Source organism: Pagrus major, chromosome 6, assembly GCF_040436345.1.
Source record: "Pagrus major chromosome 6, Pma_NU_1.0".
Taxonomy (NCBI): Eukaryota; Metazoa; Chordata; class Actinopteri; order Spariformes; family Sparidae; genus Pagrus; species Pagrus major.
The window spans coordinates 17,200,519-17,225,460 of NC_133220.1; the positions used below are offsets into that span (position 1 = coordinate 17,200,519).

Here is a 24,942-nt window from a genome sequence, read left to right on the forward strand (position 1 = left end):
TCGCCCTCTGGTGGCCGGGCCAGGAAGTATCGGAACAAAAGACAACCATGCAAAGAATTCTCCGAAACGAAACCGAAATGGTTTCTTTGAAAACTGTCATCTCATCAAACTGCTCCACCGGCTTTACTTTCTCTTCTTTGTTCGACCTGTTCTCTTGTTGTACGAAGGTGTCAGTCCAGCTGTTCCCTCGGTTCAAACTAGTTCCCTCACACTGGACACTGTCAGCTGCACGAGCAACATGTCGGACATAGATGAAGGATTCTACTCCAGACAGCTGTGAGTCCTCCACACACTGATCAGGGATCGTTTTAACTGTACAGTACAGTCTGTGCCACAGATCCACTTGTTCTTTCCTCGTGCACAGGTATGTTCTGGGTCATGACGCGATGCACCGGATGGGCAGAGCCGACGTCCTGATCGCAGGTATGCGTGGTCTCGGAGCAGAAATTGCCAAAAATGTGATTCTGTCCGGAGTGAAGTCTGTCACCGTCCAGGATGAAGGACAGGCTGTGTGGGCCGACCTGTCCTCCCAGGTACGACTGACCCTGTAGTGTCAAACAAACAAACAAACACACAAAAAAATAAATAAATACATAGATAAATACATATTTTAGGAGTTTTACTGTCAGATGTAACCCTCAGACAAGGTTTAAAGTAACCACTTCCTGTTAGAGCAGGTATAACCACCCTGTTAAAGGGACATTTACTATTGCTTCTCCATTTAAATGTTTGTGATGATATCATGGCAATAATAAAACAGTATTATGTCATAAAAAAGCAGAAATGATTTACTTTTACTTACTTTGATGACTCTTTCTTCAGCTGCATGAGTAATAAAATAATAAATGTAATAAAATGTGATATATCCGTCATCATAAAGGTTAATAACTTTGGTTTTACATGTGGAACAATGAGATGAGTATGATTTGAGTATGTTGGTAATTGTAATAAGCTTTTTCACAGGAAGTCAGTTTACTTTCACTCTCACCTTACTGCTTCCTCCTCACACCCATAGACATATACACAGACATATGCTTCTGCAAAGTGCTATAAGTTAATGCCTCTCATTTACACATTCACACACGTACGAATATATTTGGGAAACAGATAGGTACCAAAAACAACATATGTAACGTTCTCTGATGATAAGAAACGTTAACTACTCCTTGTATGTTTAGTATACAGGTAGGCACCAAACCGACTTATGTATTTTTCTAATGTTTTTATGAGTGTTTACAGCCATAAACATATATACATATGTTCTTCAATGTGCTTCCTTGTACATACAGCGATACGTATGCACATACGAGTTTTACCTTGCCACTGTCGCCAAGTGCTTGCTCATGTGGGAATGTTGGGTCTCTATAAATTAAATTAAAGAGTACGGTCTAGACCTGCTCTATGTAAAAGCCAGCCAGCCAATTGCAGTGTCTTATTTTGATTTGCAGACATTTTTTTGTCCCAATGATTGTCATTATTAGCAGTTAAAATCACTGGATATAAAAACGATTCATCAAAATCAGTTAAATATAAACATCAGTGCTTTTTATTCCCACAGATGTCACATTTACATGTCAGGATCTGGTTATTATAGACACAGATTCAATATTTAACTGTCATTTATCATCACAGTAACAACGTTACATACATTGGTAGCTGTAAAAGAAAACACAGCTTGCTGATGAAGATGATGTGATACAGTAATAAAAGCTGTAGGTGGACCTTGAGTTGAGATTGTCTGGTGAACATGTGATTTTATCTTTGCACCAGTTTTTCCTGAAGGAGTCTCATCTCGGTCAGAACCGAGCCACATGTTCCCTGCAGCAGCTGTCTGACTTGAACCCACGTGTGCTGGTGTCGGCCCACACCGGACCGCTGGACGACGAGCTGCTTCTGAAATTCCAGGTACGACTCTTGACGACAAATGTCTGTGACTTCAAAAGTTTTATCGATGGACACGAAATGTCCCCTACTTTACTCTAAATCCTATATACTGGGCCTTTAAACTCTGATTAAAGGTCATACAAGGCCTTCTGGTGTCAAACATCCAACTGATGTAACAATTTTCCTAACTTTGATTTTTCAGGTGGTGGTCCTCACTGACTCCTCACTGGATGATCAGAAGCGTTTTGGTGAGCTGTGCCATTCACGGGGAATCAAGTTTATTGTAGCAGACACCAAGGGACTCTGTGGGTGAGTGGGCAAGAAATAAATGTAAAAATCATTAATCATTAAATCATGCACGGAAAGAAGAAAGAAGTGAAAACCTTGTGGTTCATTTGCAGTCAGTTGTTCTGTGACTTTGGGGAGGAGTTTGAGGTCTTGGACCGTGATGGAGAGACGCCTGCATCCGCGATAATACAAAGAATCACTAAGGTAACACCTTTTTTTTGTTGTATGTTACCAGAAGCAGAAGTGTCTCAACCACATCCAGTAATCTGCATCAACACCTGCTCATCCTGTTGGGTAACATTCAAACGGGCAACGTAAATATGCCACTTAACCTGGAATGTAGAATATGCACAAGAAGAGCAATTAAAAACTCAGCGTAGAAGGACCGTCTGATTAATCTTTAGATAATTCCCAATCCAAATGTCGTGTACAGGTTTTCTAGGCGCTCGGTTGAACATTTCTAGAATATTTAAATCAAATTTGAAGGTTGTCAACCGGACTTTATCTTAGGATGACCCTGGAGTGGTGCTCTGCATGGATGATCGGAGTCACGGATTTTCAGATGGTGTCAAAGTTTCCTTCACTGAAGTCCAAGGCATGACGGAGCTGAACAGCATGGACCCTGTGGAGATCAAATTCCGAGGTTAGTTTCACTTTCGCTGTGATCACTTTGTTTCACTTTCTTTCCTCAGCTGATGTTCCTACACACAGCTACGCTCCACCCCTCTGCATGCCACTCAACATTTCCAGCCCTATATGTCATTTGTCTCGTCTATCACCAGGCCCGCACTCCTTCAGCATTTGTGACACTTCAGCCTTTTCTGAGTATGAGCGGGGTGGAATAGTGACTGAGGTTAAACAGCCCTTCAAGCTAAATTTTGTAAGTATATGCATTTGTTTGATCTTAAATATATAATATGCAACATTTCGTGACTATACTTAACATCATTAAAACTTTAAAAGCTCATCCCTGAGGTCACATCAGATAGATTTTCATCTGCAATGGTGGTTGTTTGATAATGAAGACAGCAACTCCCATGAACACACACAAATATGTCTCAATAAGATGACTACGATATAAATTGCAGAAACCATTGAGTGAGGCTCTGTTGGACTTGGAGCTGCTGACGATGAATGATTTTGGGAAGATACCGAGGCACAAGACCCTGCACTTGGCTTTCCAAGCCCTCCACAGCTTTGTGAAGCAAGAACAGCGACTCCCTCGTACTCGGTCTCAGGTCAGTGAAGGTTACAGGATACCACAGCCAACATTCAATTCATTTCACGAAACAAGTTGTCCAGTAAGTAGATGAAATAAAACCCTTTCCCTTCCCTTCCAGCCAGATGCAGATACCCTGCTTGACATGGTGCGAAAGCTGAATGCAGTCGCACAGCTGGAAGAGCTGGATGAAGCTGCTGTCAGGAACCTGGCCTACACGGCTCGAGGTGACTTGGCTCCTATGAATGCTTTCATCGGAGGCCTCGCTGCTCAGGAAGTTATTAAGGTGAGGTGGATGCCTGTGTCGCTTCATCAGTCCTCATTCATCTTTCAGTTTGTGATGGTGTATAACACCACTATTGTTACATTGTGTATATTAATTATACATAACTTAGCACTTACTGCATGGTGGAGCTGGTGATACAGCTGACTGTATTCTGCTCTGTGCACTCTATAACGTTTCTGCAGGCATGTAGTCGGAAATTCACGCCTCTTCAGCAGTGGCTATATTTTGATGCACTGGAGTGCCTCCCTGAAGAGGAGGACCGACTGGAAGAGGGCGACTTTTCAGCAGTATGTTAACAGATTATTCCGTTTAAAGGCATATTATGATTGAACACACCAGGTGCATTAAACTATTCTAGAGAAAGATTGTTGATTTTTGAGTCTCAGTCTTAGAAACGTCTTGAGCACGGTAGAATAAAGATAAGAGACGTCCAGTGGCTCATAAATGATGATTGAGTGGGATTTATTTTTAAATGAGTACATTGTTTTTTGGGAAGTATACCTTAAATAATTCACATACTTTATCAGTATGCAATCAAAGTTTGACTGTAAACTCAACATTTTTGTTTTCCTCTCTGACAGAAAGGCACGAGGTACGATGGACAGATCGCTGTGTTCGGGTCGGCCTTCCAGGAGAAGCTCGAGAGGCAGAAGTATTTCCTGGTGAGGGCAGGTTCAGTGTTTGTCCAGCAGGGGGCACACTCGGCACTGAAATGCAGGCGCTCCATCTGTTCTCTTCTTTAATCCTGCCTGCCTGGTGTTGATGATGGCACATGCAGGAAATGGCTGTGATTCAGGTGGCATTTCCTGCCAGTGTTGACCTCTTGGTGTGCAGGGACTGCTCAGCGGTGCCAAGCCCTTTCTCTGTTTCCTTTGAAAATGTTATTTTTACCGTTGTTTACTGGCTGAATGTGTGTTTAAGAGAGAGAGAGAGTGCGAGCATGCGTTTGCTTCACCACTGCCTGCAATGTGTCAGGAAGCAAAACAAGTCATGTGCTACAACAGATGAATCATCTTCTGCTACATTGTTAAAAACAAATGATGTATTTTATATCTGTGATACATGGCCCTTATTTGATGACATTAATTTGCATTGCATTAGCTGACTTTTTAAAAAAATTTTATTTACCAAAAGTTAAAGTGCTCATTATGCAGAATGGCCCATTTTTAAGAATAATGTATGTTATATAATTGGATTATGACTATTGATGCTTTAACGCTGCAATGAGAAGAACTGCCCCCCTGTCAAATTCATACTCAAAATTAATGAAGGGCAGCTTATCAACAGTTTAACTGCTAACTGCTGCTAACAGTAGCTGTCCTTAGCTAGTTAGCTCAATTAGTTGTGCAGCTAACAGGTTTGATTGGGAGCTTGCAGACCAGGGGAATATTAGTCGTTACACCGTTAGCACAAGAATGGGTTAGCTAGCTAGCTGGTTAGCATTCTAAAGAAATAGACATCTCTGCAGCACCATGTACAGACATCATGATGTCAAAACTGCTATTTATTATAATTCTGTTAATCATTTTAGTTCGAAATTTTTTGAACATTCTTAAATTAATGTTGCAGCTGGTAAAGGTGGAGCTATTTATAGTAATACATAATCATTTATCATCTGATTTGTATGTAGTATCAATCATTTTAATCTGTAACTAGTAACTAAACCAGTCAGACAAATGTAGTGGATCAAAAGGCATTTGCCTCTGAAATGTAGCAGACTAGAGGTGAAAAATAGCCTAAAATGCTCAAAATTAAGTGAAGTGCTTGAGTAGATGTACTTAGTCACATTCCACCACTGTATACATTAAGTGTGACACAGTCTGTCTTGTCATTCATCAAGGTTGGAGCTGGTGCTATTGGCTGTGAGCTCCTTAAAAACTTTGCCCTCATTGGGCTCGGTGCTGGAGAGGACGGACACATCACCGTAACAGACATGGACTTCATCGAAAAATCCAACTTGAACCGACAGTTCCTGTTCAGGTCTCAGGATATCGGGGTGAGAAAACACACATTATCTCCTCCAGAAGGTGAAGAACCTCACGTGCCATCGTAGATCACTGGTTCTTGTTTGACCTGGTTAAGTGGAAGGGTCAGAGGGCTCTACTAATGGGGCAGGCCAGGGGTGAAGGTATTGTGAGGTAGCTTGTGTCAGATTACACATGCCTGCCATCATTTGTTGTGCAGTTTACTTTAGGAGTATATCAGACAGTTGATCTCTCATGTCTGAGTAAACAACCACCAGTGTCTAAACAACTTATGTAACACATAGCTGAGAGCAGTTGGAGGGTATGTTGACACAAAATCTTCAACTGTTCTGAAATTCTGGCGAGAAATGTGCTGATGCTACTGTTAATAATAGAAGAGCAGTGAGACGCTCAGAATAAAGTATACTGACAGTACAGTATGAATTATTAAAGACCTAGGATGTTCACTTTAGGCGTCTAGTTTCATAGAAAAGACAAACTAACAAATCTGGATATTGATTTTGTATAAAAAAACATTTTCTGTAATTCTCCCTCCATCTCTCCTGTCATAACCACCTGGTCTGATTGCCACCCATTTGCTCACTTGTCCATTAACAGAAACCAAAATCGGACATTGCTGCTAAAGCAGTGCGAGAGATGAACCCACGGATGAACATCACGGCTCACCAGAATCGTCTGGACCCTGAAAGTGAAGGAGTGTACGATTACAAGTTCTTCATGGGCCTCGATGGAGTGGCTGCAGCCCTCGATAATGTGGAAGCCAGTGAGGACACTTATCTAGTCTTCTCAAGTTCTCATTGCCACAGTTAATACACCAGAGTGTTTGAAGAATACATTTGACTACAAATGCTCCAAAAAGTTATTTTTTAATGTGTCTTTTTGCCTCCCAGGGGTGTATCTGGATGGACGCTGTGTTCAACACCAGAAGCCAATGCTGGAGGGAGGAACTCTTGGGAGCAAGGGTCATACTCTTGTGGTCGTGCCTCACCTGACAGAGTCCTATGGGAAGGACACATCAACTCCTAATAATGCCATTCCACTGTGCACTCTCAAGAACTTCCCTCACCGCATCGAGCACACCCTGCAGGTACATTAATGTACTTCTAATTAGATCTAATTAAGCTTTGTGTTTGAGTTACAGAGATTAATTAACCTGATTTTGCTTCAAACCTACACTGGATGCCCAGAAACTTAAACAGGACCTGTGATTTTTATCTAAATTGGAAAGATTACCATCTTGTTGTTTGCACAAAGCAAATCAAAGTCTAGCTGAGGGTTTGTCAGGACGTGATCCGTACTGGCCGCCCAATCTGTTCTACGCATGTGCGTAGGTAAGGTGCAAACAGTTGACCAATTGTTAATCGTAACCCTAAGGGGGATCGGGATGATGGAAATGCTGTTGTAGGTCTTTGGTCATAAAGCTGTAGTTTTAATAGGCTAAATGAGAAGTTAAGGGATCACCAGTGTTATCGGAAATCAGCCTTAAAGGTGCAATATGTAAGAATTGGCCACCCGTTGAATTCATACAAATAGGGGGCAGCATATAACCAGAGAAATCTGCTAACTGTAGCTGCTAACTGTGGCTGCTGTTAGCTAGCTAGCTTAGTTAGCCGTGCAACTAGCGGCCTGGACCGGGAGCTCGGAGTGGTAATTTGAAAAAGGCCATGCTTGGGCTAGCTAGTTAGCATGCTAACTTCAGCAGACATTTCTGCCACACTAACATTGATGTCCAACATTTTTTTAATCGATTGTGTTATTAATACAAAACCTACATTTTAACTGAGCTTTCTTTGCACTGATCACATTTCTTTTAGTGGGCCAGAGACCACTTTGAAGGACAGTTCAAACAAACACCTGAAAACACCAATCTCTTCCTGAGGTAAGACAACATGGCGCCGTCCTCATGTGATTTACCCTTCTGCCACAACAAGTGTTGCCTCCGACCAACTTGAGAAATTACATTTACCAATCCGCTGCCAGTCTGCAGGCACTTAATAACCACTACATTCTCATTTTACGACACGTCTGCTCTCTTACAAAGCATTCCAGCAAACCTACAAAAGCTAATGAAGTGCTTCGAGCTCATTATTTTGTTTTATAAACAGGAAAACATGTGGTTGGCTTTCAGCAGTAAACCCCTTGTAAAAAATTACATAAACAGTCAGTCTTGCCAAGGCTGTACTCTGCAATCAGTCTTTCACAGCAGCTCGAACACTAATAATTGATAATGTCTCTCAACTAATTAGAGGCTTTCTGGTTTATAAACATCCAGTGAAGAAAACAAGATTAGGTGAATACATGTATATATATTCGAGATCTTAGAATTGAATGATTTGTGAATTTCTGGTTTGTTATTGTAAGAACAACACCTCAAACAATGTCAGGAGACCTAATTATAATGTATCAGACCCTCAGTGACAAAACTGAGCCTCCAGCCCAAACTCTGTCTGAGCTTTGAGCCTCGGAGCCCTCCTAAGCCAGCCATGTTTTTAGATGTCTCTCTGTGTGTTTTGGTAAGATTTGTTATAATCCCCCCTCATTGTAAAGTACTTGCACTCCGTCTTGTGTCTTTAAACAGAAACAAAAATCGGGACTAGAGCCCAGAGGGTGCTCGCTGCTTCACACAACCACTCGCATTATACTGATGTTTGGAAATAAGAACATACTTTATGTGTTTAGGAATACTCCAATAACTGCTTTCCTCAGAGGCCTCTTTGTAGCTCAGCCATTAAAAACCCTTCTGGACATTTTCATGAGGCAGCTCAGCTACATATCACAGTCCAGTAAATGTTAAGTCTTGTTTAATGAGGTTATGGAAAAGAACGGTCACATTTTGTTGTGTTATACTCCCACACATGCAGCTCTGTGCAGAGCCATGACTCAAAACGTTCCTGTTTAGACATGTTTAGGTGTGACTGCACGCAGACGAGGCAGATCCCTTTTGTTTTGGCTGTTCTTGGTGAGCTGGCACATGATGATGTCGCAAGAACTGTCCAGGCGTGTGGTATAAAGTTGCCCTGACCAGCACACTACAAGCTGACTAAACACTTCCTTCCCCATCTTATTAGTCCACAGCCAAGCGCTAAAGGAATTCCCTCTGACTAACAAGACTACACCCTAAATTACAAAGTTTGGCCATTCCCATCTGAGCTTGATAGTTCACAAATATGACTAAATAGGGAGGACTTTCTGTATTTAAGTTTTTCCAGTCAAATGCTCTTCCCACAGTTCAAGCGGTGGCCAGATTAAAGGATAAATTGACCCAAAAATTAAAAGTCAGTCATTATCTTGCCTTCTCACTCTCATGCTAATGGAAAGGCGGGTGAAGTTTTGTCATTTACAAAACATTTCTGGAGCTTCACAGCAAAACAGCATCGCAGGATTTTTTTAAACAACTGAAGTAGAGTGAGACTTGTTTTAACACGTAAAAAAACTACTGAAAAAAAAACATAAAATGACTCCATACAGCTCGTCCTGCATAATCCAAGTCTCCAGAAGCCCTGAGATCACAAGTTGATTTGAAAAGACATTAGTAACACCCTTGGCGTGCAGTAGAGCCTGTGCACTCACTTCAGACAGGGTGGCTTTTAGCTTGAATTACGCTGGACGGGCTACACGGAGCCATTTTGTGTATTTTTTGAGGTTGTTCTTTTACATTTTAAAATAAGTCCCCATCTACAGTTGTTTGGGAGAATGCTGCAGCGATGTTTTGCTGTGAAGCTCCAGAAATGTTTTGTGGACTATGAAACTCCACCTGACTTTCCATCCACACAGGTGTGAGTAGATAATGACTGGATTTTCTTTTTTTGGTGAATTGTTCCAGAAAGTCAACGCTTGTTCCGGTCTTGTCTTCTACTACGCATTGATTATAACCTTATGTATACATTATGTCTGTCATTAAACCAAAGGAATTTTACTGCTGTGTTTCCTGCAGAGATGAAGGGTTTGTAGAGCGTACTCTTGGACATGGAGATGCTGAGGCCCTGGAGGTCCTCGGGGGGGTGTGGAGCACCCTGGAGAACGTAAATGATGGAGGACAACGTCCGACGAGCTGGAACGACTGCGTGAGCTGGGCACGTTGCAAGTGGGAGACTCTCTACAACAACGACATCCGCCAGCTCCTGCACTGTTTCCCTGCTGAAGAGGTAAAATCACTGCAGGGGCAAAATAACAACTCTGCCTCAAGCCCAGTGTTGTGAAGCTGTAATTTATGTTTAAGGACACAGAGGGGCACTGTTGTGTTTGTAAGGTCCTTGGATATCAATCAATTAAATGCTGCAATGTGGCATTAGCACAAAAGGAATGTCAATCAATGTTTCACTTTTCACATGTCTCTTCATGGAGTAATGCAGCATATTTTCCTGGGGCTCAGACACCACTATTACCCTCGTCTGAAACCTGACCCGCTGATAAATATCTCTGAGCACCTCTGAGGGTTTGTAATCTGGTGAAGCATGCAGGCAGAGTGATGTCACATGTTGCTGTCACACCTGGGGGGGCAAGGATCAGTATCAACCCAAACAGACCCTCACTAACCCCAGATCCCAGTCTAGCAACTGACCGCCTCTATTCTAATTATATGTCCCTGCAGGGTTATAGAAATTCCTCTTTCTTCCATTCATGTCTGCTTAAATATTTATAGTAGGGCACTAAATTCCCTGTGGTGACCCCTGAGAAAAACACAGCTTTTGGTATTAATATGCCTTACACTGATAAAAATGTTCTCACGTGTGATAATTAGCATTTAAATAAAACCTGTGTTTTTCCTTATAATCACAACACACCACAGAGACACTTTGTGGCAGTACTTCTCTTTTTTCCCCATACTTCTCTCACCCCTAGTTACCTACGTACAGAGAGTTGTGTTTCCATTGTCCTCTTGGAAAGTCACTTTCGACCGCAAGCTTTCTGAGGAACTATGATGAGGCAGCTGATGTCAGTTAACAGTCACGAATCAAGCTGGCAAATACGGGTACACAAGCATGATAGATGACCACACCTTTAACATAACAGCCACTCTGCTGGGTGTGAGGCTCCACACAGAAGTGACTGAGCATGTTGCTGAAACTTTGACACGTGGAACGAAGAATAGATCTGAACCAAGGACATTATGGGAGCATGTTTATCCTACACACAAGGCTCAAGTCAACGCACAAGAAAGAAGAATACAATGTGTGTAATTAATACATATACAGTATATGGATGTAGCTAAAAATGACATGAAAGATTAAAGGCCTCATATTATGAATGCAAACCAATAATGTGTGTACACACAGTTCATCTGCTGTATTTATCCTTAAGCCCATTCACTGAGTGGTTCATTGCCTGCTAATGAAGTTCCTGCAGTTAAAGACTACAGGAGAAATTATAAATACCAGCTATACCAATTGTACCAGTTGTTTTTTGGTCAGACAGAATAAGACATTTTAAGACGTGACGTGATTGTACTTTTTTTTTTAGTGTTTTTAACCTTTTTTGTAGAATAAAGTAAAGTATTCTAATGGATCGCTGGAGTGGCCATAAAGAGAAAAAAATACACATCAAGGCCATGTGGTAATTCAACAAGCGCTCATTAAAACAAGTGTTAAATAGCTGTGTGCTCCAACAGTAATCACTGTTATAGAGTGTTTGGTCAGTAACACATGTCTCTCTTTCCCCTGCTCATAGTCATAGTATATAAGTATATATAGGAGGTACGCACATAACTATGATACATCTTAATCCAAGTATACCCAAGTACAGCCCATTGCGATCTATGAGTACAATGGTGTGGATGGATTGTCTCATTTGGGCCATAAGAACATCATATACATTCTTAAACTAAGTGGTATGAACCTTTTTGAGGGTAAAGCATCAGTGGTGCCATGATTCTGCCCTTCAGCCGTCTGAATCCTAATTGTGAAAGGGGGATTGTAGTCGATGCCTTTTGGCTGCTATAGAAAGCACCCCTGCAGTGAAAACTGCCACCAGCAGTAGGAGACTCTCTCTTTCCACAGCATATGGACCATTTGGGAACATCAAACACTCTCAGCCCCTTTGTTCCTTTATCAGACATACAAATTGTGTTGTCAACACACGACTGATAACAATATTAGTCTGGCTGTGCCACAGGAACATGACAGGCCTCCTGCTGTTTCAGAGAGGACAACGTTTTATCTTTGTTTTATCAAGTAATACATTGATTGACACTGTGTGTTGTGAATGATTTAAGGCGTATTTGTCACAATTCTTCAAAAATAAAGTGTTAACGTTTTTCACTTATTAATATATATGTCACCGCTGTGTTAAGAAGAACTACAGTGAGCTGTGTTGGCCTATAAAACAATCTATGTAGAAGTGACTCAGCAGTAAATCATATGATAAAAGGATTCGCTTCCTCTTTTTTTTTAGGTGACTGCTACTGGTCTACCCTTCTGGTCTGGATCCAAGAGATGCCCTCACCCGCTGACCTTTGACCCCAACAATGTGAGTAGTGTCTGGTCCAGTAATCCTGACATGCACCCGAAAAACAGTGGACAGGAATGACTGAAAAATGCCACAGTATTTGTTGATGACCGCTCACATTCCTTCTTTATCTTCTCTGATAGAGGCTCTTCCTCACAGTGACCGTATACTGGATTCTTATCTGATCTGAATGCTACTTAGTCTGCACATGGACAATGAAAGGCAGATAACAATCTGCTCTCCACACATGTTCACATGCTAGATAGCTCAGCTGATTCCTAAATACTCTCTTTTTAAGTAACATAAGAAGTGATATTAGCCTGGAAATATTGTAACATTGAAGGTTGTAACGACGGCAATGAGAAACTGACAACATCTCTCAAAGTAGATTTTCTTTCCTCTCTCTCTCTCTCTCAATCATGTTATTCTCACCTCTTCCACCCTCTCTGTATTGTCAGCAGTATATTCCATCTCCTGCCATCTGACTTTCATCTCCTGAACAATTTCTTTTTGCCCTTCCATCTGTGTGAAAAGTGATTATCTTGCCACCTTTTACAGACAGTGCTACATTTGCAAATGCCAGGGTCAGTGCCAATTTTCACGCATCTTGAAAACTCAAGTGAAGAGCTTAGTTCTAAGTGATTTCACTATTGTGCATGTGTGGTATTGACAATAATTTCCAAATCTTGGTTTGAAATCTATTTGTTTTGCTCTGGAAGTTTTAGCTATTATCCGAGCACTGTTTTTCCCGCAGTTAGAGGTGGGAAATCTAACTATTGCGTACTAGATAGCAATGCTGATTGGCAAAATTAGTTCATGTGGCTCTGACTTGGGTGAAACGTGCAATGTGAGTTGTTGTTTGCAATATGGTGAATGAGGAGGTTGTGCCAAAAAAAGGCACAATGAGAAAAAAGTTTGCAACTTAGATCGTGGAACGTGATTGCAATTAAATAGATTGTGATATTATTTTTTGTCCAGACCTCCCACCACTACCTGCAGTAGATATTTTCTATGTAACAATTCTTCTACCCCTTAATTCTTAGCTGGTCTTATTCATACATTGTGACCTCTAGTCAGCAGCGATAGCACTGCTTGCATTTCTGCTCTATCGGTGAATTGAATGCAGTGTTGTACTCTATTGTAGAGAAGTCAAACAGTTGTAAAATGTGGATTGTTGCAGTTCGGTAAGCAGCAGTCACTGTTGCAAGATGTGTGTTTTTGTGTGTGTGCTGACAGAGAGAGAGAGAGAGAGAGAGAGAGAGAGAGGGGCCAATTGTTACAGCTACCTGTTCTGTTCAGGGAAGTAATTTGGCCTTAATGCACTACCTTAATGTCTTTCTGCACCTATTTTATTTTTTTACAATGTCCCTCCTACAGTTTCACCCACAGGCTGGTCTGCTGGAAGGAGTCAACACATAAACCGCTATGTCCAGAGAGCCGCTTCACACTTTACACGTCACTTAAAACTGTTAAACACAATATTAAATGTAAAAGATTTGTTTTTCTGTGTTTTAGACGACCCATATGGAGTATGTGATGGCAGCAGCTAATCTGTACGGGCAGATCTATGGGATCAACGGGACAAGAGACTTCCCTTCTATCAGAAAAATCTTAGAGTCGGTCCACGTGCCGTCTTTCACTCCCAAGTCCTCCGTGAAGATTCACGTCACTGACAAAGAGATGGAGGAGGACAAAGCAAAGGGCAGCGATGATGCAGGTGAGTTATTTCAACTCGCTGATGTTTTATGTTATTACCTCTCCTTCTGCCAGGGTTTCTTTTCTTTACTCTCTCTCTGTGTCTCCGCGCCAGACAAAGCCCGACTGGAGGAGCTGAAAGGAAAGTTGGCCTCATCATCTCTGAAAAGCTCAGCCGTGCAGATGTACCCCGTCGACTTTGAGAAGGTAGGGTGTGCGTGCAGTGAGACCTCTGCAGAAGTCACAGACAGACTGGCGGCTGAGTGTTAGCAGGGAGCTGCACTTGAATCTATAGCTGCTTTCAGAATATGTCTTTTTTCCCCTCATTTTCGGTCCTCAGTGACCCGAATCTGTGCTGTTCATCAGCGTTCACGAAACAGAGCTCGCTTGTATTCTGGGCTCACTTCGGGGCTTAGATATCTATTTTAGAAGCTTACATCCTGTTTGCAAAGAAAGCAAAAAAGCACACCTCAGTCAGTCGGCTCACGTGGAGCAGATTTATTTCTGTACAGTATGGGCGTATGTGAGAGCTGTGTTAGCGCACGCTCAGAACAGGGACATACTGTCCGTAACCGTGTCGGCTGCTACTTTGAAGTCACACACTGAGCCCTGGAGGTAGATTGCACTCTATACCACGTCCAGCCACCGTCACAGTCCCTCCTCACCACCTCTCAACACATAATCACTCCCTGTTTGCTCATTAAATCAGGTTTAGCACTTGGTTGACACCTTGAAGTGTCTGCAACTAGGTGCAGAGGAGTCAAGCTTAAAAGTCCATCTCAATCAGTCATACTTGAATAAGACTACACTTTACAGTAAATGATCACAAGACACATTAGATAACTTGTAGTTAGTTAAAGCGTATTACTGCAGCAACAGATGTGAATTCCAGTTTCCAGCATTCTTCATGTGGCCACAAACACATCTGTAAATACAACTAGAAGATTCTCTTGACGCATCAGTTATCTGCAACACAGTAAAAGTAGGTCGGTAACCAGGACAGATTCTGAAATGTTCCACCAGATTGAACAGTTTCCTTTGCTGCACCTTGGCAAAGGCTTTATCAGGAATATTCAGCAGGGTCAGTCCTTCTGAACAGATGTCTTGTGTTAGGCAGTGCTCCAAACTTTGTCCAATTCAAGATTTCAGTTGTTCATCTACTCGCTGAAGAACTGTCATCAATTTAAATTGTTTTTTGGGGCTTTTTTGTCATCATTTGTTGTAAAAATAAAAGCAAAACATGGAACAGGATACAGATCAAACCATTCCCTAAACCCACAAAAAGATGCTGAACAAAAGCGACAATGAAATGAAATGAGAAAGAGAAAAAGAAATGCAGACTCCTTATTCAAATCAAAAGTCTCATCCTCCCCTACACGTTTCAGTAGAGGGACCATCAGCAAAAAAAACACATTTCTTGTGTCTATGGCAAAAATATGAGGAGCAGCATTAAACAAATGCAGAATTCTGGTAAATGTTTTCTAATAACATCTTGAGTAATTAAAAATTGTGCTCCCTGTGAGGAAACGTGTCCTCTGTAGCTGACCTTTCCTATTTACCTGTTGGCCTTTTGACCCTCCAGCGAGTTCCAGGGTTTCCTGGGAAACCTTGGGAAAAGAGACACCTAATTAAAATTCTCGCCTCTTTACAAACAATTTTCTTTATCTTCATGGAAGTCAGGAGCATGGAGTTGTAATGAACCTCTTCAAAACCTCTGATATTGAATTGGTGACAAATGGCTAAAAGGTGTGTCACAGCAACAAAACCTTTACTTCAGGCACGTGGTTCTCCGAGCTCGACAAAGAGCTATTAGCAGGCCAGACAGGGTTCAGTTGCTGTAGCTGCGGAGGTGAGTGTTGGAGGAATTTGGAGAGGCTGTAGAAGATGACTGTCAGGCAGCCTACTAAAGCATTCAGTGACTCAGGAGAAGCAGCAGTGAAGGTGTATGAGGTAAGTCAGGTGCATATCGAATGTCATCTGGCGTAAGAATGAGATCCCCCAAACTGCCGTGCTCCCCCTGCTCTTCATTTGTATCCCTACGTGCCCAGGTCATGCTGTGGGTAGATGGAATGTGTGTAGGAGGGTTTAAATGCATCAGGTTGCCGGCTCGTAGCATCCTCGCAGCCCCTGAAGCCATCCCTGAGTGATAGACGCCTTCCTAGCCTTTGTAGAGCCGCGGTAGCAGAGGCATGACCTCACTGGCCACGTCGATCACAACAGAAATCTGATTTCAACTGCATTCTGATGGGGTGACCGAGTCATGTATTAGACGGATCTAAGCGACACAACAAAGCCTTCAAAGCTGAAAGCAGACACCACACCACATGGCATGGACATTGATGCATATGCAGATACATGTTGTTCTTGTGTTTCAAGCTTTATATTGAATGACTGATGAGTTGTTTGCCTAACATCTGGCACAGGATGACGACAGCAACTTCCACATGGACTACATTGTTGCTGCTTCCAACCTGAGGGCTGAGAACTACGACATCCCTGCAGCCGATCGGCACCAGGTCAGCACCTTCCTATATGCATCATCGAATCAAATCCCTGCAACGGGTTAAAAATATAGATTAGAGTCAGAGGGATGGAGCTGAGGTGAATGGCGGTATAGATTAGGAGAAAAGCGAGAAAACGCAGCAGACCGCTACCCCTCCCTCGGGGGCGTGTTTTGTAGCCTGTGGTGCACACACCTGCCCTAAAGCCACAGATACAGCCTCCTCACCTATTGTCCCCGGAGCAGAACTAATCACAGCACTTTACCTGTCGCCCGGGAGGTGACACCTGAGCCAGGCCTTGTAGCAGCCGCTGCTGCAGACACACACAGCCAAGACAGATGGAGGACGGGGGGGATGGGTACTGCTGAGCGAGGGGAGACAAAAGAGGGTGACCTCAGAGATTTCCACACATTGCATCTTGTTTGGGAATAACTTTACTTTTACAACGTACAATATATCTACACTGCAAATGCTTTATAAGGGTTCAGGACATGTTTCTGTGTGACTCATTTACATTTTTAATACAGTTTGCAGTGATGAAAGGAGTATTCAGATATGAAAGTAGAAGTACCTCAAGGTAAAAATACTCCACTAAAAGAATGGAAGGATTTGCTGCAAAATTTACTAGCAGAAAGTAACTCGCTATGCAGAAGAATGATGCCTGCTAGCATCATGATATCACTGCATTAATCAGTGGTGCACTACTGGTAATGCAGCCCCCTCAAAACTGTTCTTAAATACAGAAAATGTGTAAATATACTTCAAGGTTTCACTTATATTTAATTAGTTAAACAACCTAATATGCTCATATTGTAACAGCAGGATTGTACCCTACTGACTCTCCTCTGCCTCCTTCACAGAGTAAGCTCATTGCTGGACGGATCATCCCGGCCATCGCCACCACCACGGCAGCAGTGGCGGGCCTGATGTGTCTGGAGCTGTATAAACTGGTTCAGGGTCACCAGAAGATCAGCTCTTACCGTACATCTTACTTCATGCTGTCCGTTCAGTATTTTGTGTGGGCCCAGCCGCGCCGTCCCCAGTCCTTCGAAGTGAGTTACACCTCTATGCACCCGCAGCACTCAGTCACATTTAGGACCCGAGTTTATACAGCCTGACAGACTCTTACTGTATACACATTTATAATTTAAGCCTGTCTACTTTGGGGATAAATCTGCTGGGTCCTTTGTAGATTCACGTCCTTCCTCTTTGGTTGGAGAACATTAAGTCGTGAAGGAGTGCTCTCAGAGTAAGAGACCACTGCTAACTGTCAATCTCCTGCATATAAGCCAAGTCTTTAGCTAGCTCAGTATAATCCTCAGGGCATTTTAGGGCAGCTAAAGCACAAACACGCCCTTGTCTGCTTCTGTGTTTGCACAAATTAAGTGAATTTGAGGCAACTGTAATTCAAAGCAAAAGGACAGGAGCTTTTTTCTCTTCAGTCCTTTTATGATCAAATCCACCTGAACGTTTGAGGTTATACTGGGTTTGTGAGGTCATATGAAGTTCTTTATGCTGCATCAGCCAAGCTTTAAAACACAAACACAAAATGGCTACCAGCCAGATTCAAAAGCCAAGCAACTCTCAGGGTCACATTTTGGGTTAAGTCTGACAGGATATCAAGTCAAATCACTTCGCTGCCCCCTCACTGGCCCGACTGCTTTTCCCTCAATATCTCACCTCTGGGGCCGGATCAGATATTGGAGCTGCCCTCGCCAGGGTTCTCACTCAGAGCATTGAACCCCTGACACATAGGGGTTACTGGGGGTCGGCGAGTGGGGTAACAGTGTCCTGTGGGACGTGAGGGTGAACTGACTGGGAGCTCTGAGACAGTGTAGGTCTGGTTTCAGCTTTGGTTACAGGCAGAAATGCTGCAGCTGCATTAAAGGCTGCTGTGATGACAGGGGCAGCTGTGACTTTCTGCGCAGTCCTGAAGTTCCAGGCATGCCCTTTTCCTTACATACAAAGAGCCGGTGTTCTCACAGTTGTTGTCTGTAAACTTTGTCAAATTGTTTCCACATACTTGAATCGTTTCTGTATTTTGGCCGACGCACAACATTGCTCAAGCAGCCTGGAACGTTGGAAGCAGTCACACAGACTGTACCTGACATCATCCCAACCAGAGGTTTTAAATTCAAGTGTTGAATCATTTAGCCAGAGGGATGGGCACACGTTAGTGTTTCCAGACCCCATGCTTAACGAGTTGCAGCATCAGATTTTAAACATGGCTCTTTTCAGCAGAGGAGACAGAGCAGAGACGGGACACAACCAGAGGAAAAAGGCTCAGGGTCAGCATTTCAAGGGTTAGAGACAAATCTTAGAGAGCTGATTATTTCAAGGCTCTTGTTAATGAGGAATACACATGGTAACATTGAGAGAGAGAGGGAGAGAGAGAGAAAGATGGTTGGCTGCCAAACCTTCAGCCATCTGAGTGGGAGATGCTCTAATGTCTGCCAAAGAAAACATTTATGTCTTTAGTCTTCATGATTAGCTTAAATGTGGCCATGATACCCTCTAGAAAAATCAGTCCAGCTTCTCAAATATATTCCCCTTTTTATGTGTTGTGTATGAAGTTTCATTTTGAAACACGTAGCAAGAAAACGATGAGACAAAGTTAAGGATCAAATGGCTGCGTCGATTCTTGCAGTTTATATGATTGCTCGCAATGTATGTTGTGCGTTATTGTAACATTCAATATGTGTGCATACAATCATATTCCAATCAAGTACCAAAAGTCCAGGTTCTCTGCAGTTGTCGATTATGTGCTTAACATTTCCACACAACGTGCATTACAATGCGCATATTTCCTGATAATCCAAAGGTTTCCTGCGTCTGACTTGAGTTGTAGATATTATTTCATCACATGATGGGATATTGTAATATAGAAGTAAAACTTATAAAGAAGCCTTGCTTATGATTCTTAAAACATTTTTAAAGCCCTATAATGTAATTTTTCTGTACTTTATAGAGACATGTAAATGGAAAGAAGTATGTAAATAGAAATAATTAAAAATAGAAATTAGCCCTCGGCAGTGACGGCAGAAATCAAAGCAACGTAGCTATTAATAAGCTATTATCTCCCTAATCTTTCTAAGATTAGAGAAGGTTTTGTTTAGCAGCCTTTGAAGCAACTGCAGACGTGCAGCTGTTAAATATCACTGATCAGACATGCAGTATCAAGAGCTCAGCTTACTTTTGCAATGACTTAGACCTCTCCCCTTATGAGATCAGTCTCAGTTCATTAATATCAAGTGACATTACTCACATCTCACTGGTAGTACTGGTGGCCCACCCAGTGCACTGTATTTTCACCACTACATCACAGCGCTGCCAGATGTTTTGCAGTCACCGTAATGAAACCTGCATTATCGCAGCTCTATCACAAATATTTGTTGTGATTGAAGACTTCAGTCCCCACAGAACTGTTTTAATCACAGACTCTTTAACTGAAGTAGATTGAGCACCATGCGAACCCTTTTCCAGAGATCGGTGTTTTAAAGCAGCTGTTTCCCAAAATAGGAAGTTCCCCTGGCCTTCCCCCCGCTGCTGCGATCCTCTGTATAGAGGCAGAAATATGTAAACAAACGGGAGGCTGTCCTTGTCTGCTCAACACTGCGATTCTTTAGTATCGTTTTCCTCCTTGTGTTTATGTTTTTCAGCTGGGGGGCCAAGGCACAGGCCATTAAAGGAGTAGCAAATCTGGCAAGTTCACAGAGATGAAAATCTCTCAAATGGTTGGGAATGTTTGCTCAGAATCTGTATATAGACGTCATGATGTGTCCATGAAAAGCTTGTTTTTACTTGGCCCAGATGTTGTTGCCATTGCAGGGCTTTCTTCACTGTCAGCACCTTAATTGTCATTTGTCAAAAGATTTACTGAAACGCTAACACGGAAACTTTCCAGCTCATATAAGATAATTGTAAAATACAGCATGACAGACATTCGCATAATTACAATTCCTCACTGAAATTAGACACGACTGCCAAAGGACATCAACAATGTAAGTTTCCTACTAATTAAAGCTGCACTAATCAATATTTTTATATATGAGACAAATGATAAAGTGTAACCTTAACTTAGCCTTTTAGCGTCTCTTAGTTAATTGTTTTGGTTGTACAGCACATAAATACCTGTTTCGGTCAAGGGACTAACGGGAGTAGATGAGTCTCCGTGTAATGACATTTAATGTCCCCGACAACCTCTGTAGTCTCATTTAGCCACTTGTTAGCGACCGCCTTTTTTAAGACCTGTGAACGCTCTATAATTCAAACTTGGGGTCTAAACTGATGTTTTTAATGTCACACAACAAAACATGAAAATCTCTTGAGCTTGTGTTAACCACAGACTTCATTTCAGGCATTTAAACCAAAGCCCATTCAAAAATCTCATCAAGTTTGGGACGTTCATTCCTGTGGCGCTAAATAAGCTGCTTGCGGAAATAGTTTTTGTGGTGAGAATGGGCAGACAAAGTTAGTGACTAGTGGATGAGCATATTTGAGCATTTAGCCAATGTTATGTTAAGCACATTAGCCATATCAACTTTATCACATGATAATTCGTCAGGGTTTTTAGCTTGTTTTTCGCTATCTGCATGTGGACAGCACTCTTTGTCACAAGTTGTACATCACAGTACCCAGCTAAAAAGAGGCAGTAGGTTTACCTCATCTCACAGACAGTGCAGGCCTTGTTTTTGCAGAAAACAAAACATTACAAGACATTAAAGTATATTTCAACAGCAGCAAAGATGAATGAGTGCTATGCTCCTGCAGCTGTAACTGAGCTGCAGCCTCAGTAAAACACAGAGAAACATCACCCGAGGCCAAGACAGAGGAGGACGTGTCTCAGCTGGGTATTACATAGCTCCATCCTCAGCCCCTCCTGCAGCTTGCCTAACTGTCTGTACCAGTGTATGCTGTCTTTGCTTGTCTGCTGGGCTGCCTGCTGGTTGTATGCCATGAAAATACTCCCTCTTCCATGTCTCTGCACACATCCTCCACACCCTGGTCTTAACTTGGTGCCCTTTCACGCTTCCCTGGTGCCCCTCTTCTCCGGCTTGCCCTTTCGGTCTCTAATTGAATTAGCAGTGTTGGAGGCAAGGCTCCTGATCTCAAGGAAGCCGCTCCGAGGTCAATGCTCACACTGCTTCTTTGTTAATTGCCTGCAGAAATGACGACTGTTTCCTGCCTTCACAGGAAGCTATGTATTGAAACCAGATTTCCCAGTGAGCACTACGTGATCCTGCTGGAGGAGGCAGGGCTCATCTGCATTCATCTGCTCCAGCCTCTGTTTCTAATAACTTTTCATTCACAACTTGCTCTGCGAATAACTTGATATCTTAACATGCATTGAGAAATCAGGAAGAGACAATGATGTTTGCACATTTGCTGAGTAGTCAGTCACTCCAGGGTGGTTGTAGTTGTTATAAAACCTGCAGCTACTTGATTTGTGATTTGAGCACTTACATGTATATAATTGATGGTCGCACATCTGTCACACAAATAACAGGGACTGGCTTAAAGAAGGAAAGCAAACAACAAAGGGGGAGATTTACTTCACATGTGGTTAAATCTGTGTTGGCCTCCTCGGACTGTGCCAGCAAAGAAAGAGGGGTGAACATGATCCACAGCCCTCAGTACTCCTGCGGGAGCTCCGGCATGGAGCTGCATTGTGCAGTTTGTAACTCAAGCCGCAGACATGAATAGTGCTCACGGGATAATGAGTAATCTGTGATCAACATAGGCGGCTTGTGCCTTCTGTTGTTTTTCCAGGTCTTTTTGTTGTTGGTGTTATTGTGCGGTTGACCTTATGTTTTTTTAAGTCATCTGTTGTTTTACGTCACATTGTTCCCGTTACTGCTGTTCTTTAGTTCCCCACAGATCATTAGCTTCCCATTTGTCTCATCAACAACAAGTTATGTCTGTGCACAGGTTGTTTATTTATGTAGCATTGCATAGACTGACCGGTTAGAACAGATGAGTGAGGGGATCATTTGAATAAAAGCCAGTCTAAAGAAAGCTATCCAAACCATTTATAAGAGGCATATGTGGTATGGCTCATAAACTCACCATGCTACACATTTAGCCAAATGAAACTGCCAAAGGCTTTATTTTTTCCGTAAGCAGCTCTTTCAAATTATCCTCAACGATATCTCATCATCTCATACATGTCTAAGCCACAGGCCACAGTGTTCCCTGAGAAACACAATGACAGGATGGCTTTGTGGTTAGACTTTAGCAAGGCAGTGAGTCCCAACCTGCTTCAGAGGCACAACTGACCCTGACCTTTCACCTTACCGGAGCAACCCACTCGAAAATTGTAGTGAATAAAGTATTCACAACTGAGGAAAGAGAATTAATTACTAATTTGGAAACCCCCTCCCCCAAACAGAAATTATACAATCATAGCTCCACAATGGTAACTACCCACAGCAAGCCTGTCAAGCTTCGGATTTCTCTATATATTAAAGGTGCAGTATGTAAGAATTGATATTTACAGCGTTAGCACAGGAGCTGGGGCGAGCTGGTTAGCATGCTGGTAGGTAGCTGCAGGTTGATATGTGTCTCATCAGGTAGCTTGGCACAATAAACCTGAAAGCAGATGGAAATGATTATGTCTTAACGTTAGTAAATAGAGCCATATATTGCTGGAAGGAGCTTATTTATCTACTTTCTCAAGAAACCAACATACACAGCGATGACTCTAATCCATTGTCAGTCTTATCTTTTACCATGTTTCTCATAGCTTCTCAGGAGATCACCATGTGGAAGTTATTAGAGGTCTCTGTCCTCCTGTCTCATTATTCTCTCATTAAAGCACCAGTGCTGGCAGGAGACGGGCTGCAGGTTTCTAATTAGCAACATTAAATTCGAGTTTCCAGGCTGTTCCTGATGTCATGAGTTTACAAATTTGCCCATTAACTCTGAATTGTAAAGGTATTCTGTCATGTCTCTCTCCTTTTTTTCTCTGTCATCCTTTCTCTACCAACACACACAGAAACGGTGACCTCATACATACACACAAAACCTCTCAGCTTGTGTCACTGCAATAATAATGTCACAGGTGGTGCATGACGCCCTTAGATTGTGTCCTCTGCTCTGCGAGGCACATTAGGACTGTCTGTCTCTCTGTCTGGATTTTATGTCTTGCATTACACATGAGGCACCAATAACAACATACATGTGTCCTGGTTCTGTAATGGAAATAGGAATAAAATAACTATTTACTGGTCTTAAAAGCCACATGAATGAGCTCGTAAAGGAATTGAGAGAGTTTGTTTACACCAGCAGACCGTGGCTACGTGGTTATTAATAGCTCATAATAAGCATTTGTCGTGGATTTTATGCTAATTCTGTGCTGAACTAGCAAATTAATGGTTTTGTCTCAATTTCAATGTAGTGAATGAGACAGGAACTGCACCAATTGGCAAACAGTCTCTGGCAAAGCTGAGTGGCTCAAGCGGTCGTCTTAAGGCCGACAGTCAAAATTGGCTATATTATACTTCCATCTTTGCAGCCAAAAGTAGGCTTACACAACTGCAAAGTGAGCAGGTCTTCATACTGAGTAGAGCCAGACCAATATATCACAGAAATATTGGTATCTGTGTAAATTTCGCTGATTCAATGCACTGATGTCAATCTAGACTAACTAATATCAGTGCACCATTAAGTGTTCAGGGCCCTCTGGGCTGTATGGACGTGTCATGTGTCTCAGTCTTGTTTATTGTGTCCAGCATCAGATAAGGTTACAGCTTATTAACTGCCGACAAGAACTGGACATCATATTGATCTGCAGGTATCAATAACTTGCTCCAGTGACCAATACATTCCATACTGCATTACAGCACGTAACTAAAGAGCGTGACCTTTGGTTATTTAAGCATTTAATCAATGCTACAAGCCTGGATGATACAACAAAGGGGAAACTGATTTATCTTTAGCTGCTGTGTGCTGTTGTTGAATTGATCTCTGTGAATGACACTTTTGCGGAGATAAAAGCTGTGTCCCAATTCCAGTGCTGCATGCCAATAGTGAACAGTGTGATATAGCAATCATAGTGGTGTTCTTGTATAATATAGAAGAAATCAATGATGTTTACCATTTGTACAGGAAATAATCCATTAGCTGTCAATTGCATACCAGAGTTTAAATGACAAGATCTTTGTTTTATGTTTGTCTTTGTTTCAGTGCATCAGTCCATTTTACAATGTGCATAATCATTTCACAAAAAAAAAGAAACTTGCAAATATTGCAAATGTTGATAATTAATTAAGAGGCCATAGCACCCACAACTCATGGGCCAACAGATGCATCACTTTTTGATGCTGATTCATTGCTTTATAACTGCGACTCTGTCTATGAGACATTAGCTGTGTGAGTGTCTCTGCAGGTTCCAGCATGTCAGTGGCCCATTTGTAAGAGGAGCACTTTATTGACTCAGTCCTGCTGCTCCAGGTCATTTTCAGTCAGGTGGAGTGCTGTTATCTTCTCATTTGAAAGACAATCACATTGAGATTCTGTTTGCTGTTTTACACGTCAATGGAAACCTTTCAAAGGGAACGGGCTGCTTTTAGTCTGTGTGTCAAACTCGGCACTCTCCTGAGAAGTGCTGCTTAGCTGCCGCTCTTCCTCCACCCTGCACCA

The 24,942-nt window shown here is 42.2% G+C and overlaps 1 protein-coding gene across 1 annotated transcript in view; it reads left to right on the top strand.

Annotated features, from left to right (window-relative positions):
* The window catches only part of uba7 (ubiquitin-like modifier activating enzyme 7), a 36,806-nt gene continuing 11,864 nt past the window's right edge, over positions 1–24,942 (top strand). Inside the window, exons 1-21 of the mRNA XM_073469174.1 lie at positions 1–276; positions 365–533; positions 1,771–1,905; positions 2,087–2,193; positions 2,286–2,376; positions 2,683–2,815; positions 2,955–3,052; positions 3,261–3,410; positions 3,513–3,677; positions 3,860–3,964; positions 4,259–4,339; positions 5,518–5,673; positions 6,260–6,425; positions 6,553–6,749; positions 7,477–7,541; positions 9,597–9,807; positions 12,053–12,127; positions 13,622–13,823; positions 13,917–14,008; positions 16,225–16,317; positions 17,163–17,354. Of these exons, the coding sequence (XP_073325275.1) occupies positions 239–276; positions 365–533; positions 1,771–1,905; positions 2,087–2,193; positions 2,286–2,376; positions 2,683–2,815; positions 2,955–3,052; positions 3,261–3,410; positions 3,513–3,677; positions 3,860–3,964; positions 4,259–4,339; positions 5,518–5,673; positions 6,260–6,425; positions 6,553–6,749; positions 7,477–7,541; positions 9,597–9,807; positions 12,053–12,127; positions 13,622–13,823; positions 13,917–14,008; positions 16,225–16,317; positions 17,163–17,354 (2,721 nt within the window). The 5' untranslated portion in view covers positions 1–238. The remainder of the gene's footprint in view (positions 277–364; positions 534–1,770; positions 1,906–2,086; positions 2,194–2,285; positions 2,377–2,682; positions 2,816–2,954; positions 3,053–3,260; positions 3,411–3,512; positions 3,678–3,859; positions 3,965–4,258; positions 4,340–5,517; positions 5,674–6,259; positions 6,426–6,552; positions 6,750–7,476; positions 7,542–9,596; positions 9,808–12,052; positions 12,128–13,621; positions 13,824–13,916; positions 14,009–16,224; positions 16,318–17,162; positions 17,355–24,942) is intronic.